Below are 18419 nucleotides of genomic sequence, written 5' to 3'. Positions count from 1 at the left end.
CTGGCTTTTTGGTGGATTAGATCCACTGCCTGTGTTGCTTTTCTCTGCTGGTGCCGAATCCACCGTTTTCTTTTCGTTTCGTGTCACAAACTTATCCATTGTCAACCCTTAAAAGTTACCCGCTACAACATATACCGCATCTCCCATTAGGTTTTGTTCCGCTTCAATTAACATTCCGACGTTAACTGATTCTTATAGGCTATGGTTCTGTGTGACATTTTCTTTACAGTCTGATGTTGTTTTAGGGTTTTTTAAAGATTATATTTAAATGGTGTTGTTTTGAGTATATGGTCAATAAATAAAGAAATTAATAGAGATGGGCACAAAAATTTACAAATTTCCTCCCATTTCTCACACCCCACTTGTAATGCTCCTGTTACCCACTAGTGGGGCCCGCCCCACACTTTGAGAAACGCTGAAATAGAGGAAGTATGTGTGGTTAAATGATATCAATTTAAAACCCCATGACTTGTTAAAGCTGAGGTCATCAAGAAAGTTAAATTTGGTTTTGTCTGCATGTTAACAGAGAGGAGTTTCTGAATTGCAGATGTGAAAAATAAATCATATTAGAGATAAATGATGTGACTTTGTCTTGTATCTATCCTATATAAACTCTTGTATTCTTTCTGATGAGGAGGATTCGGTCGTGATTAAATCATATTCAAAGACATTGACTGGAGTCTGTCAGGTTGAACACATGATCTTATTTCCTCAAGTGTTTGTGTTCATTAGGGGTGGGAATCATTTGGACCTTCATGAATCGATTCAGAATCGACATATATAATTTATATGTTTCAGCATATCAATATGTAACTGTAACTGACATATCGTCTAATCATCATCATTATACACAGTGATTTTGGCAGTATTACTGTATTTATTTAATGCAGCGCACCCAGCGCCTCCGTCTGAATAACAAATGATGTGCATATTTTTACAGAAGTATATTCATGTTCTTATCTAGATCTAAATATTTAGCGGCAGGTTTTTGGAAACGCTATTAGCACATCAGATGAGTCCGTAAATGAAAGGCGCTGTTTCTTCCTGACGCTCACTCAACAGAGAAAAGGCAGAGGAAGATCATCCCAACATGTATTTTGTTTTCTTGCAGTTTAGAATTAGTCAAATAGGGTTAGATGTATTAGTTTTTTCTTTCTCTACTACTCGTGTAAGCTCTGCTGTGGGTGCTCATGTGGTGCGCGCTCTCAAGCTGTCCGTGTGCAGCACCCCTCCCGGAGTTGAGTTCCGCCTTTTGGTTCTGATAACGTCACGTTATTATTTTGTAAAATAACTTTTAAGAATCAATTCTTGACATTTGTGAATTGATTCAGAATCGTCCACATCATGAAGCATCAAAGAATAACATTTTTTTTCATAGTTTTCATAATGGACAAAATGTTGTGTGACTCTTCGGTGTTTGTCTTCTGTGGACACCCGGTGAGGATAAATGTCTTGTGTGTGTTGTCTACACAGTTATGTAACTTAAGTCAGTCAGGTGTGTAGGGGAAATCTAACAACACAACATCATAATTATTCATGAGACTGCTGATGTATCTGCTTACTGATCAGGGCCCGGTTCCCCAAAACGTTCTTATCACTTAGTACTTCTTATTTCTTAACCTCTCTCTTAACTCTATGGCACAATTCCCAAAACGTTCGTACGCTAAGTATATCTTCTGTAAGTCACACTTTCGTAAGGTTGGTCTGGACCATTCGTAAGCTCTCTCTTGTTTGCGTTGTTTGAGCACAAAACGCTATCGCCGGCACTGTGCAGCAGTCTTTAGAAATCAGCGCAGCGCAGTACAAGTCAAACTATGGTATGCTGACAATGATTTTATGGTATGGACATTTTAAGACTTAATAAAATATGTTTGCAATTAAAAGCGGAGTTCACGATGTTTGAAAAACGGTTTGGAGAAGGAGACGGGCCGACTACCAAAACACACTTATAGCCAATCAAATCAAATCAAATGCTGGGTTGCGTATGTGTGGGGCGGGTCTATCAACAGAAGGTCCAGATTCTATTGGGGTACGGGCGTGTTTGTTTAGGTGATTTCAAATATCAACATTGGCTTTCAAACATCATGGACTCCGCCTTTAATACAGGACTATTTATGCAGTTGACTTTATTTGGTATCAGAGCTAATGAATCAAAGACGGCGCCGGTGTTTGTTCCTCATTGAAGTCTGTTCCCTCTATGTTTATAGCGTTTTCATCACGTTACATTTATAATTTATTTAGAAAGAATAAAGATTTCAATTGGTTATACTAAAAAGCAATAATATCATGTATTCTATTATACAATTTATTAAATATTTCATATTTGACAGTTTTATGCCTTTTAACATATAGCTCTTTTTTCTCTACTGTTTGTTTTAAAACTGTTATGTTTCCATACATACTAAATATATATTTTACATATAATATGATTCATACTGTAAAAATAATTGACTTACAATCAAAAAAAGTCAAGATACATTACATAAATGCACACATATACATCTCAGTAGCCATTAAAACTTTCAATGTATATAAAGAATAAACGTATAATGTGATAAAAACGCTATAAAAACACTACACTAAAGGGAAACATAGGGAACAGACTTCCACACAACACCGGTAACCCAAAAACAATTTGTTTTATTCTGCAACCCTTAAACCTTTTGACATTTTGCCTGACGTGGCTAAATTAAAAAAAAAATTGCCTCCCAAGACAACTCATTATGGAGCTGCTGGATCTTCTCAGACCATATTCTCTATCTAACTAGGTTGCTTTTTATTGAAAACATTAATGGCAAGCAATACCACATTAAACAGAAGTAACTGCAGCTGCTTGCCAATCAATTCTGATTGTTAAGTACCTTACCATTAGTATAAAAGTGTATAACATCATTTTTAAAGTCGTTAAACTCATGTCAAGAAGCAGCACAAGTGGCACAACGGGATAAGGAGGGTGAATGATTAGCGAGGGATACCAGCTTCGTCTATATTACTGACAATTTGATTATTTAATTATTAGTCTATTTTACGGATAACTTAAACCATGTTAAAATAAATGTTACTGGAATAGTTTGAGTTATGTTCCATTTGTATATAACGTGTTGTCTTTCTTAACATTGTAATGCACCTTTGCGTGAAGTGAAAATCGATCCCTGAGCGATCGATCGCAAATAATTCAGCACCTTCACTTGGGACAGTGACATTGTTACGTCGAACTTAGAGGCAGCGTGTTAAGAAGCTTCCTAAGAGACACTTCGGGGAACACACTTAGGATCATAAACAACTTTGGTAAGATATATCTTTTTGAGTCTTCTTAGCGCGCTAAGAGTGAACGTTATCGGGGAAGCAGGCCCAGATACTTTACATTTTAGTGTGTTTTTTTTCATACAGTTTATGTTTAACTAAACCTCAGTACATGTGTGACTATCAGAGAGATGATCTTACCACAGTATCTTCAGTTTACAGTCAGGATTCTTCAGTACATCACAGATCAGCTTCACTCCTGAATCTCTTAGATTATTACGAGACAGATCTAGAAGTGTCAGGTGTGATGGGTTTGATCTCAGAGCTGAAGTCAGACCAACACAACCTTCATCTGTGATTTTACACTTATTCAACCTGTAGAGAACAGAGACACACAGTTTGTTCACACAGATCAAATCTACAGTGAGTTGAATTTGTTTCTCTTCTGTCATCATTTAGTGTTCATGGACATTTTCATTTTAGTTTCATTTATGTGTGTTTGTGTTTTACTGAAACACATCAGTGAGATTTACAAGGAAATTAACTTCATCATATGTTTATATTAAATGTGTGATTTATCTTTTTTATACAGTAATGAAATCAGATTTCTCTCATCAGACATCACTACATTTTCTCTTATGTTTTTATTTCTGAATGATTTTTGTTTTTTTTACTTTTGTTCATAATTCAATTTTAATGTTTTATGTTTGTGACTTTCAGTAAGAGTTAAAGTGTTGTGATGAATGTTGAATAAAATCAGCTTCAGTTATCAAATACATTACTGAGATTAAATTAAAATTCACCATTCAACATTTAAAGTGGACCAAAACTTTTTATAAATGTTGTCTTTGAATTTTGAACAATACTTGTCTGAGGACATCTTAGGGTGTTTTCAGAACTGAGTTTATGTTTCAGAACCTGCTGCTTTTTCTCCTTGGTTCAGTTTGTTTAGTCATATGTGAACACGGCAGGGGCGGACTGCTTTAGTTTATGGTCACAGCAGCCACAACTACCAGATGAAGATCAATAAAACACTCCCAGGAGGTTCACAACAAGATTACAATATGCCCGGGATATGTTGTGCTGTTGGCGGCAGGGGTGCCGCTAGCAATTTAGGGCCCTATGAAAGAATATGAGGTCGGGCCCCCACCATACCCATTTTGCACCAAACATACAATCCAACCTACTGTAGCTATTCAAAATCTTTGTCTGCAATTTAATAATACAGAACTATTTATTTTGCTTTTGTTTTGACCACAATTAACAGTATTTATAGATACTTACAATGTCTGCAGCTAAGATAATTTATTGTGCAATGTAAATGTAATTGAAAAATACAGTACATTAATCCAATAATCAGAGAAAATGCAACATTATTAAACATAGATTAAAGATAATTGTGACCATGCCTGTGAAAACCCAACTGAAGTATTTCTTTGTGATTTACTGTTTTCCACATAAAATCATCCTACATAATGTAAAGAACATTTTGTGAAAATATGAACTTGATATATTTAATGTTGACTGAGTAATGTCATGTCAGCGATTGAAATCATAGTGAAATTAATGCTTGAAATTAAACTGTGATGCTTTTATCTCACAAAAAGATTTGAGGCTTTAGTCTGATTTTCAGAGACCGTCTCAGTGACATACACTGTAAAAAAATAATTCAGTGGCTTTGTAAATATCACTAAAATAAATGATTAAAATAACTTAATAAAATCTCTTTATGTCACTAAGTTGATTTTTTGAGTTAGACAAACCAAAATAAATGACTAAAAAATAAACATATATTTGTGTGTAAAATGTACAGATATTATTTAGTTGTATACATCAAATAAAATAAGTATTTAACTAACAGATTATTTCTAATAGATATCCTTAATATTTGTTGTAAATTTGAATCAATATATTTGAGAATGTCACACTTATATATTTTAGCTTTCAAAACTATTATAATTGCTCATTTCAAGTTAACATAGGTATTTAACATCAACAAAAAAATTTTAAATTTCATGAATAACTTTAAGTATGATTTATTCAATATTTTTGGTGAAACATTATTAGATTGTATTATTTGAGTAAATGTAGGCAAAAAAATTTATTAAATCAGATGTAAATTTAAAAATCACAAAGCCAACAGATTTGTAATCATCAGCAGAAGAAACTACGCCTCTTGCAGGAAGACAAACAACCTCAAAACTCCTCAAAAATCCTGGTAAGTGTTGAGTTTATTAATATTTACACTTGTTTTTAATGAAATATTTGATGTGTCCTTGCGTAAACAACTTAAGGTGTATTTATCTGAATACTTTCGGAGCCATACCGTAAACTGGGTACAATAACAGCTTTCTGTGCACATACTGCTAGATTAATCATTAATATGTTTATTTTACGTATTTATTCAGGTCACAAAAGTATTAATATAGCTGTGCTACTTGAAATGTGTGTAAAATAATCATTTCTGATCGTTTTATTACTGCATAATGTGGTTGTGTAGACAAACACGTGTAAATCTGTAGTGGGTGATAGTCAGGCAATCCGTAATCCGGTCCTCAGTTTCGCTTCACCCGGACTTATTAGACCTTTCACATGGACGAGGAACACAACAGAGCTTTACAGAGCTCACACGCTTATATATATATTTATATTAATTATCTCTCGACTCCATATGCCTATGCTTTATTTTCCTTTTTTGTGTTAAGGATCTCGCACACCGGTGGAGATGCGCTGCGTCTCGTGTAAGACAACTCACAGTTTCTGACACCGCACCGGACGTTCGCATTAAATAGCGCGAGTTTAGTCAGACAAAGTTTACTTCCAGATATAAAATATGCATTCGTAGCCTTTGTAAATCGTTACAGATTTGAGACAAATGTGTTATTTTAATGTGGCGCTCTGTGGCAGCGTCCAGAGTCACAGCGGACAGCCGTTTAAATAAAGTTATCTTTGTTGCAGGTACAAGTGCTGGTGTTCCACCTGTCTGGGTTCAAGAGGTGTTGATTCTGCATGCTGTGAATTTGAGAGACCTCTCAGAGTTTATTCAGCTGATTGTTTTTGTAACATGTACAACGTTTGCCATTTTCAATAAAATAACGTGTACAAATTGCTTTGTTTATCATTGATAATTGATGGTTCAGTATGAAATAAATTTATAACATTAAGTAAATAAAAATAATTTATTTTAGTTTAATAATATTCACAAAATTTTCAGCTACATCTAAGTAACATTTTTAATGATATCAACTCAATTTTTTAGACTTCACTGGGATTTTTTATTGATTTGCTTTTATATTTTTGATTCCATCTACTCAATTTAATTTGTGATAGGAAATTAATGTAATTACTGAAATCTAATTGATTTCATAGCTTTCAAATTTACTAAATTTTGTTAAGTGTAAAAATGCTTCACCAAAAATATTGAGTAGATAATAGTAATAGTTTTTACAGTGTACTGTGTACCTGAGCTGTTTCACACATCAATAACATTGTAACATTTAAAAATGGCAAACAACAACAATGCATCTTTTCTATACAGTTACCTTATGCCTCAAATAAGACTGAGTCAAAAATGCTTGACCAAAGCTTGTATTATAATTATTAGCATTATTTATAAGGTGAAGAACAGGTTTCACACACCAGCAGCTACACTAAAGCAAAAGTAACAACAGATCATTAACGTGAACTTGAGAAAACAGCTTTACTCTTAACGTAAATGATTCTTCAGACTATTTTTTAATCAACAGGACTCTAAAATGAAATGAAGGACAACTGTAGATAAACGTCTCCATCTCTCTAACAAACTACAACAACTATAATAGATTACAACAGATTGATTTCTTAAAGCTGTTGCAAGGTGAGAAGCTTTAATAACTGGACTAGTTTAGCCTTTGTTGCATTTCTGTTTTATCACAATCAACTCTATTCTCAACTGCCTAAAAATCCTTCCTTGGCATATTGCGTTACAAAACATTGGAGTGTGTAACCGCTAGCATTTCTAGTTTATGTTAATTAGGTTATATGGGCTACGTTAATTAAAACAGCTTATAAGGGCTGACTTCACGTTAGAATCATAACACAAAACAGGGAACGTAAATCACTTTGTGTTTTTTTAAACTGGGGTGAACAGAGTGAAGACTTTACAGTGGAAAGAAAACTGCATTGTATTGCTCCAGCGTCACATTGTGTAAATTTATAGTAAGGAAGCGCACATATGCAGATATCATAGAAATTAGCATCAAATACACACACCTTGTTCTCTTCTGAAGTTCACGCGCATTGTGAGACCGTGGATTAAAGAAGGTGCTAAAACGCAGAGTAAAGACGGGGCATTGCCCCCCCCCAGATTTTCCTTTTGCCCCCCCAAAAATGTCCAGCCAACCTTAAAATAACTGAGTCTCTTTACACAAAAACATCTTCTTTAGGCAAGCGCTAGCATTTACAGTTCCCGCCCACAATCGTCTGATTAGCTTATTCAAACCTTAGGAGGTCTTTTCAGCAGTATTTAAGTCACAGGAAAAGTACTACTGTTCTCTATGATGGTAACTAAAAAAAACGCATCTTTAAAATATATATCAAAAACAATGCAATTTAGTATTACATAAACGTAACCCAACACATATTAAATTAAAACTTTTTTTTATAGTAAAACATGCCCAAAATAGCCCCTTATCCTTTCTTAGACTCACCTCATTATTTATTCATGCAAATACAACAGCCAATGGAAAGTCTCCAGCAGCATTTAATGTGTTTGTTTTAGACGTAGTTCTGTTTATTAAAATTAGAATATGCAGTTTGGTTGTGGCATACTATATAGTAGATATAAATGATATAAGATGGTTATATAGTAAATATACAGTATTGTAACAGCTGAGCATCGCGTGCAGTTTTAAAATCAAATTTTAGCGTTTTTTTCATCGTCATTCATCATCAGCTCATTCAGCTCGCGTTTGAGAAAAACTTCACACGCAAAAATCTACAGACTTTTAAGTTCAAGAGGAGCTTTCACTCCGCAAGGTCATCGTAAGGTAAAACGTTGTATTTTATAATGTTGCGTTGTATTATAATATCTAATTTGCTGTGTTATGAACAAAGCAGTGTGATTTATCTTTGGTCTCGTCGCAAATCACACGTACAGTATTGTAGGGCTTGTGCTTTTGTCTGGTGCTGTTATAGGCAAACAGGATAACCTTTGACGAATTTGTCATGCATGTCAAATTGCTTACATGATGTTTCAATATAGATTATTTAAAGCATTGTGCTTTGTTGTGATATTTGAGGTTGCTGCAGCAGCATGTATGATAGGGTCAGGAATTAATGACAATACAGCTTATCACATATATCACATTGAAAATACATTATTTTAAATGAAGAAAATGTTTGAGAAGTGGAAATAAAGTTCCTAACAAGTGTTTATTTAGAAGGCATATGTTGGGTAGGGTAGGTATAAGAATGGCTTTAATTTATCTATAAGTGAAATAATAGATTAAATGCAGTGTACACATTAATAAAATATAGCAATATATACAGCTTTATATTTATATCACCTGCTTGCCTGATTTCATTAACTGTGACAAAATGTGTCAAACTAGTGTAATCATTATAACATTATAAATCATTAATCTAATTGCATCTACTTTTAAAATTTGAACGTGCAAAATGACATATAAATTGCCTTTTATTATAAGACATGCAAAGTAATATTGGATAATTTTAGTGTATGAATCATTTTAGTCGAGAAATGGCTGCCCACCCAAAAATCCTGACTGCCCCCCCAGTCCAGCAAGCCTAGTACCGGGCCTGCACTCCGCACAGTCGCATGCATCCATGACAAAATAAAAGTTTCATTATCATCAAGTGTTATTTTTCTAGTTGTTCACCTTGCTTTCTGAGTCGTTGATACATCGCTTGTTGTAATTATATCCAAGAAGCACACGAAAGGGCACTTTTCCCGTCATTACCTCAGCTTTAGACCTGTGGCGTACTTACAACAAAGATGCTTATGTTATGAAGACTTCAACCTTCCATTAGAAAATCCGCAACAGTGTTTAGCGTGTAGCGCCTCAGCCAGTCATGATAATGATCAATGATATATGTTGCGGGAGTTCAGAGTGTAACGACAGTCAGTTACAGTTTACATTTAACAGTTTCTTGCCAGAATGTAAGTTTTTCATTTTAATCTGTTTATTAAAAACGGCTTCTGGTCTCCTTCCCTGTGTAAAGCAGCGTTAGCAGCGTTGCTATGCTAATCTTGCAGGCTTCCCTGAAGAGGGTCTTTGCTTTCAGTATACTGTGTTTAGATTTTCGGCAATGGACCCTCTCAGATCCACTGCGGATGCCATTTTGTTGCGATAGCAGCCAGCCTCGTCTCGAACGAGGACAAAAAGCCCAAGTGTGTGTTTGGCATCGAGCATCATTACCCTGTCAACACACCCATGTGGGGCCCATAAGGGATGGATATGGGCTGGTGAGTGGGCCCCATATGGGCTGCCCAGATGGGGCCCAGTTAGTTTTGTCCGGGGGTTCCATGGTGGCCCCACCTGGGTTGCCCACATGAATTTGATATAGAAACTGAGTGGGGCTTATGTGGGGCCCAGCTGGGCAACACACATGGGGCCCATATTGGCCCCACCTAATGAAGCCCACATTATTTACCAGGTCCCAGTATGGGTTTTAATGGGTACTGGACTGGTCCCTTATTATGTAATAATTATACTTTTAATGCTTAATTGTAATTTACTTAAATAATATATTTGTTTTAAATTGAAAACCGATAAAAGCTAAATAATTTCAGTTCGGTAAATATCACTTTTCAGCATAAATATTCAACAGTTCATTCATCTATAACATCACAAAACATGAAGGAGGTGCAATATGAAAAATGAAATAAAAAACTGTAAAGGTTTAATATATAAAAATACTTTATTGTCAATTTATAACACTGTCAATGCTAAAATAATCATCAACATTTCAAAACTGCTAATGCAGGTAATGACTAACAATTTAACATAACACTTAAAATAAGCATTGAAAGAAGTCAAACTCTTAAAATACTTGAGATTTAAAAACAACACAAGTATTGCTCACTGTTCTGGAGATGGTCTTAATTCTGATCATCAATTAATCTTTGCTCAAACGTTTTAGGAAGAACTTCCAAAGCATCCACAGCCGAACTCATTAAATGTCCAATGTTTGCTTTGATTCATCGCTGTGCAGTCCGTGAACTTGTACCGTAGTATTACATTTTCTACAAACACAACTCAGAAAAAATTACAAGTGTAACAGTTGTGAGACACTCCTGCTGCTCCGGTAGAAACCATAGACTGGTAGAAACTGTATCCTTGCACCTGAGTGTGAATTCTTAGTTTAAATGTTTATCATCTTTATAGTTGTAATTTTAAAAGTCTGCCTATTTTAGCAAAGATTATTTAAAATATGAGTTTATATTATGTGAAAAAAATCACAATTAAAAACATTTCAAGCAGGACTACTTTGTCAAGCGTAATGTGTCATAGCAGTGAGTAGATCTCCTTATATGAAACACCTGACTCCACTAATCAGACTCCTTCCAAAATGTTTGAAACATTTCTTTAATTAAACACACTAACAAACTGATGAACTTTCTGACATTTCTTATTTTCACTCATGCTCAGCTGTGCAAATTAAAATTAATAATTGGCAGGTAAACATTATAAATATCACAATTAAATATTAACAATAATGCATTTTTATTTAAAATGTTTTATACTGATCAGATCCTATCTGTGATATTATTTGCTCTTTGTATAAAAGTGACTATCAACCATAAGTAATAATTTTAAGAGTTTAAATGTATATAAAATGTATTTTAAGCATGAAATTATTTTGCCCACATAGGTCCCATATGGGTCCCATATTATCATCCAACATGGGCATACCTATATGGGACCCACATAGTCAACCCACATGGGACCCATATATATTGCCCATGTTAAGCCCATGGCCACATGAAACCCATGTTGCCCATATGGGACCCAAGTGGGACCCACATATCAATGTTAATTAAATGTAAAAAATAATGAATTTTTATTTAAAATGTTTTATACTGATCAAATCATATCTGTTATATTATTTGCTCTCTGTATAAAAGTGACAATCAACCAAAAGTTATTATTTTAAGATTGTAAATGTATAAAGATGTATTTCAAGCATAAAAATGTTTTGCCCACATAGGTGCCATAAGGGCCCCACATTATTATCCCACATGGGCAAACCTATATGGGGCCCACATAGGGAAACCCACATGGGACCCACATATATTGCCCATGTGAAGCCCATGCCCACATGTAACCCATGCTGCCCAGATGGGACCCACGTGGGGCCCACATATCAATGTTGGCTGGGATTGTGATCATGGCTAGTTTAACTTCTTCGCGTTTGGTTAGTTTTTTCACCAGCTGTGTATGTGCTTTGCGCAGGCGCCGGAAACACGTGCTTGCTTTTTCGACAATCGTTAAGTTTTATTGATTTAATTCTTATCGACATCCCTAATTGCCTTCAATCAGAAGTGACCACTAAGATAACATAAATGCTGGCCTAATATTAATGAATATTAACATATAAGTTACAGCTGTCACTTATACTTACAAGCCTACAGTAATGGATTCATACGCCCTAAAACACCTTTTTCCTAAACTTTTCACTTTACACATAACCTTTTTATATACATTTATATACACCAATGGACATTTTGACTTAATTATGAGTGCATGTGATCATCAAAGCCTGAAAGATCAGAGTTCTGCATGTGCATGTTTGTTCCCGCTCAGATGTTATGAACAGCAGACTTTCTTTTGTGTCCCAGCAACTTATTTTCAGGAGCAGATTAACCATATGGGCAAACTGGGCGAGTGCTCAGGGGCACCAAAGTCTTAAAGGCACCAACTGAAACCAGCAATAAAAAAATATTTTATAAAATTACAAAAGTACTTGCTCTTTAAGATGTAAGTTGTTCATCTACTAAGTAAGCGTGACGTGCACAACAGCTTTTTGGAAAATGATCGGCAGCAGCTAAGTGGCATAGCCAAAAAAAAGTACATTATGCCACTTTACACAAAATCCCACAAATATTTTTTTTCACACTGGTGCCGAGTAGTCTGTTAGCAGCACTAACAATGAGGCAAATTTATGATCTGTTGAGTAATCAATTACTAACGAAGACACCACCGATCAAATAAACAGAAGTGCACCTGATGAGACGAAGCATCCAGAAACAATCGACCAACAGCTAGACTTAAACTCCTACACCCAGACTGAGGTGGATGATGAAATGGACAATTGATGGTTTGCTGTTCTGGTGATCTGGTCTTGTGGGGGTTCATCACAGAAAAAGTGAGGGAAAAGTAAACAACATGGAGCTGCAGTCTATCAGAATCAGGCTGCCAAATATCCAGCATCTGTACGCGATTATGGAATGAGGGAAGAACACGTTCTCTTACAAATTAATTATTACAGTCTCGTCCCCAAAACAACTTAATTGTTCCTAAGGAATGGCTACTGTACTCCCCGTCAACTGGATTGGTTTATTTCTATTCATGCAAACTTTTCTCTTCACAAAATCATACATTTATTACAGGCTTCTGTGACTGGAAACATCCTGAGATGATATCTGACTATGAAAAGAGTGCGGATCACCGACGTAACATGCTTGCTTTAATAAACAGAGCAAAACAAATATCGAGGCCAAGACCAGACCTCTCCCATGTTGATCAGTTGACATTTATTTTTAGATTTGTTAATGCTGAGGGAAGAGAAGTTAAAAAGATTCCTTTGATTTGAGCCCATCCATAGTCACACAGGTGCAAGCCTTGCTGAGTGTGTACTAAAAATAGTGTAAGACTTGGGGTTGGACTTGTCAAATTGTCAACTACAATACAATTAGAAAAATGCTTGCAAAAATTGCTGCAGATTGTAATGAAACAGCAGACACAAGACGTGATGCTGCCGCACTCGCTGGTAAACTAAATAATCTGGAAACGACGATAATGACTTCACTGTGGAACCGAGTGCTAAACAGATTTAAGGCAACAAGCGTTCATCTGCAAAAAGGCGACATGGACTTATCCACTGCTGTTGAACTATTGCAGTCATTACACTTTTATGTTGGCACTACGAGAGCAGTTTGTTGAGGTAGATGAATCTGCTCGTGCTCTCTGAGTTACTCAGACTTATCAATATGATGTTTGTAGCAAACGAAAGAGAAAGCAGTTTGTGGATGAGTCATCTGACGAAGATGAAGTATTATTTACTGATGTAAGTCAGAGATTTAAGCTCGAGGGTGTGGGATTTGATTTTATTTTATTAATCGTGCTGTTTATAATCTTAATTCATGTGTATTTTTAAAACAATGATTTCTGTGCTGAGTACAAGAGAGCTGTCTGTGTGTGGAGGGTTATTGGGGGGAGGTAGCTTGAGTGAAGGAATTTCCAGCTGGTGATGGCCGAGATAAGAGCAAAGCTTTAAGGAGAAAACACACAGACAAAGAAGTGCATGCTTTTGATATTAGTTCACTGGCAATCATTCATTTCCAGATTGTTACATGTAGAGGTGTTTGGATTTATAAAATTACATGTTGCTATGAATATTAATGTGTTAAAATATATAAATGATTATGCCTTTGTGCCCATGACTAATGTAGAAGATTGCCCTGTAATAAGACATTGACATGTAGGGATGAAATGCTCGAGGGCACAAAGTGTGTGTGTGTGTGTGTGGGAGCCGGGGGGCTGTAAAAAAGCCCTGAAAGGGAAAACACCCAGAACAGATGGTTTCAATTTTCAATAAACAAGTTGCTTGCTTTATAACTATGTTATATTTAGAGAAAGTGAAAATTAGTATGTTTAACTAATGAATGCATTTAACCAATTCATGAACAATGGAGTATTGTTGTGTTGTTGAATAATTATGTTTTACATATTTACTGCCTACATTTCATGATGATTGCTAAAAGTGCTAAAGTTACAAAGATGTCCAAATAAGGACATAATGCCCCAGGGAACAGAATGGTCTGTGTATGTCTTTCTGTCTGTTTGCTATGCAACCCCCCACAGGTATGTGGTGATGGAATCTGATAAGGAAAACAGCCATCTGGGGGAGGAGAATGTTGAAGAAAGAACGACGATAAATACTCATGTTTTTGTCCTGAGCTGGTAGTCTGTCGAATCCTGCTGTTAGGACGTGAGACGACCCGGCATGCTGTAACTTTTTCATATCTGATCAATAAATATTCAATTTAGATATTTGTGTTTTTCTCCATTGATGAACATGCTTCGGACGCCTTAAAGTCTAACAATTGGTGATCCCCGACGTTGTTGGAGGGAAAAGAAGATTAAGAGAAGTTTCGAATTGCTTAAGATCGAGTAAGGGAGGGCTCCATTTCAACACAAAAAGACCGGTCTTCTAAAACAAAGGTAAGCAGAAGCCTGTTTTATCAAATTCTGCTATTGGACATATACCAAATTAATTGTGTTGATAAGGAGATCCAAACTGAAAGTAATAAATAATTGAATAAAAGATCAGATTGAAAAACTTAAAAGAATAAGAGATATAAGTTTGGGTTAGAGGCTCTTAATGTATTAGACATTATAAATTTATTAGTTTGGGTTAGAGGCCCTTAATGTATTAGACATTATAAATTTATTAGTTTGGGTTAGAGGCCCTTAATGTATTAGACATTATAAAGTAATAAGTTTGGTTAGAGGCCATCGAGTTAGAGTCCCGTAAATGTATTATTTTGGGTTAAAGTCCCTCGAATGAAAGTTCCGTAAATAGTGAATTGGTGTGTCCGGATATTTGTTAATTGTTTTAAGTTTTGCTAATACTCGGGTCAGTAGTCGCGCGGGTGCAAGTCCTGAAAACTACTGGTGTACATATTGTTAATTGTTTTAAGTTTTGCTAATACTCGGGTCAGTAGTCGCGCGGGTGCAAGTCCTGAAAACTACTGGTGTATATATCCTTTTGTTAGATAAGAGTGACGTTTTGTGCTTTTTTTGAAATTTTGAATGCTTGTAAATTGTGTGAAAATGGCTAAATAAAAAAAATGTGATGAGTATGGTTGCCTAACAGTGTATGTGCAATGGAAAAAGGGCAAGTAGTTTGGAAAGGGACCAACTGTAAAAGACTTAGAAACAGATTTGAGAATTTGGACGAGATTAGCTCTGGTTGCTGCTGCCATGCAGGCTATTATATCAAAGAAAAAGGGGAAGTTGACAGTTGTGCTGTGAGCAAGCAAAAGGAAGTAGAACAAGGAAACACTGAGCCAGTACCCTCAGCCCCACCCATGGCTCCTCCTCAAGTGAAGTCACTATACCCCTCACTGCACACACCTCCTCCTTATGAGGAAAAGTCTGTTTCGATCTCAAAGCAACAGCCGGTGTTAACAGTAAACAGTGGTGAACTAGATGTTGAATTTGATGAAATAAAGGCCCTGAAAAGAAAAATGGAAAGATTAGAACAAACAATTATGACACAGGGAGAGATAATCACAACTCTATTAAGATTACAGAGAAATATAAATGATAACAACATGGGAAAGAGATCTTGTGTATTACACAGACAGGGCCATAAACAAATCACACAAACAGAACTTGTAGAGGTAGATAAGATTAAGAATGAGCTTTTGAAACTGCAGCTGGAACAGGCAAACACAAAAAAGAAACAAATGCCCCAGCAGGCTCAACCAACACCAGTAGCTATGACAACTAGTGTCCCGGACAACGTCCAATATCCCAATCAGCCCATAGATCCATATAAAGGCCCACCCTATACAGGAAACCCGTGGGAGGGATATAACGGACAGAGAAGGGGAAGGCCAAGAAGGAGTAGTAGACCAAAACGGGGAGGTTTTGGAGGTTTTGGCAGGAATACATGTTATGTGTGTGGACAGGAGGGTCATTGGGGACGAGAGTGTCCCATGTATTGGTCACAGCCCCAAAATTCAGGTGCGAGCCCACTTAACGGACCACCTGCGGGGGGATGGGGTCCCCGAGGAGGTGGTGCCGGGCGTGGAGCAGGTGGCTATGGCAGGGGGCCACCGAGATCGCACAACCCATCACAACCAGATTTAATGGCGCCTATGCACCCAACATGGGGCCAAAGGGAGTGATGCGGATGAATAAGGGGGCACACAGGAACCCACCATGAAAGGAATGGCTGGGCCTCTCATGGACCACTAAGAGCCCTAGTGGATAATGGGCCTAAATAGTCCACCGTAAAAAAAAAAAAAAAAAAGTTTCAACAACGGTGGGGATAATGGGTTTCTGGTAAAATTGAAAAGTGACTATCAACAAATCACTACCCTATAAGGTAGCAAACCAGTCTAGTTTGCACACATTTCTGTATTCCTCCAACACACTAGTTATTAATAGATAGGGACCTAGAAATTACAATGACCTGTCAATGTTGTAATGTGCCCCCGGACGGATGGGGCACAAATGAATGGCTAATTAAAATATGGAGAGATAGAGCCTTATGTCTGATCCAGGACCAGAGATTTATGTTATTTATTTATTTTTTAATTTTTTGGGCCTTATAAACAACAAACAATAGATAACAAGGTATGTACCAATATATAAAACGGTGTCTTAGATAAAGTTTACCAAAAAATCCTGGCCAGCCAAACCTGAAATTATGTCCATGAGGGTGTAAACATGGCAGATCTAATCACTGAGGGTGAGCCATATGACTGCATACCATTGACTGAAAAAAAAAAGCAAACAAATTGAGAGATGGTTTGTTCCGGTACCACTGACAACTCCCCCGCCGGTAATCACGTTATTTATGGATGGCTTTGTTTTAGAGCATCAGATGGTACGCTAAAGGCAGGGTTTGCTGTGGTTGACCAGGTTGAGGGTGATTTTGTGACTAGACTGAGTGGTAGATTGAAAGGTAAATAGTCAGCACAGAGAGCTGAAATGACAGCTGTTATCAAAACCTTGCACTACACTGGTGAAGAGAGGGTGATTATTTATAGTGACTATGCATATGTGATTGGTGCAGTATATATGGAACTGCCATATGGCAGATAGGTGGGTTAGAAACCAGGAAAGGCCGGCCTATAATAAATAAATGCTAGCGAAGCCTGACATATAATACAGGCTGTGAAGGTACCTAATGAAGTGGTTGTTGTCAACTGCCTAATAAGCCACTTATATCCCCAACCATGGTTTCCCAAGACAAAGTTAGATCTGACAAAATTGACAAACACGCACTGGAATTGACAAATAGTTTCGAGGCTGCTTATCACCCCAATGACAGAGCAAAGCTGAAATAATGAACCTGACTTTGACATTAAAACTTGACTTGACAAAATCTGTGCACAGACAAAAATAACATGGCTTGACGCATTGCCAATTGCATTAATGTCTATTAGCTCTTCTGTTAACAGGATTTCTGGTTTCACACCCTTTGAATTGCTTACAGGTCAACAGTTTCCAGGCCCACGGAACGCCTTGGTGTAGGATCCAATCCTGCCACTAACTAATGATGTTTATCTTTACAAACTAACTGCTATGATTAAACATTTTTCCTGTCAGGCTACACGACACCGGGACAAAGACCAAGCTGTTACAAATGATGATTGAATGAAAGTGAAGGTGTTCAGACGGTGCTGGGCCGAACCGAGACGGTCCAGGCTACCAAGAGTAAAAGCAAGAACCTAACATTGTGTCCAGCTACAGGGCAAAGGCGACAACTGGTTCCATCTCTCCTCTTGTGTTCCTTGTGATCCTCCCTCTAGGTTTCTAACAGACAAAGGTGTGGACCTGAGGACTCAGGTCCAAGAGAGGGAGAGTGTTGAAAGTGAAAGTGAATCAGCTGGAATACAGAGAGAACAAACAGGAAGTGAAACATCAGGGGTAACACTCACACAACACCAACAACAAAGTCAACAAACACTCTTTAAAATTGTTCATAATAAAGCTGACATTTTTTCCTAGCCCAGGAACAGAACCTTTAGCAAACTGCATAAACTGTGCCTACGGAGCAGGTATAGCCGTACAATTCAAGGCCAAGTACGGAATACAAAAGGTTGTAAGTCAAAACAAACACACAGGTGAATGTGCAGTTACTCATGAGGTCGACGGCAGACTGATTTTTCATTTAATAACCAAACAAAACTGTACTGATTTACCAACATATGA

The 18419-nt window shown here is 36.7% G+C and overlaps 1 protein-coding gene across 1 annotated transcript in view; it reads right to left on the bottom strand.

Moving 5' to 3' along the window:
* Positions 1-18419, bottom strand: part of LOC129439017 (protein NLRC3) — a 93510-nt gene that overhangs the window by 12706 nt on the left and 62385 nt on the right. The window contains exon 7 of the mRNA XM_073865815.1: positions 3445-3618. Coding sequence (XP_073721916.1) covers positions 3445-3618 — 174 coding nt within the window. The remainder of the gene's footprint in view (positions 1-3444; positions 3619-18419) is intronic.

This window comes from Misgurnus anguillicaudatus, unplaced genomic scaffold (genome assembly GCF_027580225.2).
Source record: "Misgurnus anguillicaudatus unplaced genomic scaffold, ASM2758022v2 HiC_scaffold_33, whole genome shotgun sequence".
Lineage (NCBI taxonomy): Eukaryota > Metazoa > Chordata > Actinopteri > Cypriniformes > Cobitidae > Misgurnus > Misgurnus anguillicaudatus.
Note: the sequence above shows the minus strand (reverse complement) of the source record. Positions and strands in the feature narration are given on the sequence as shown.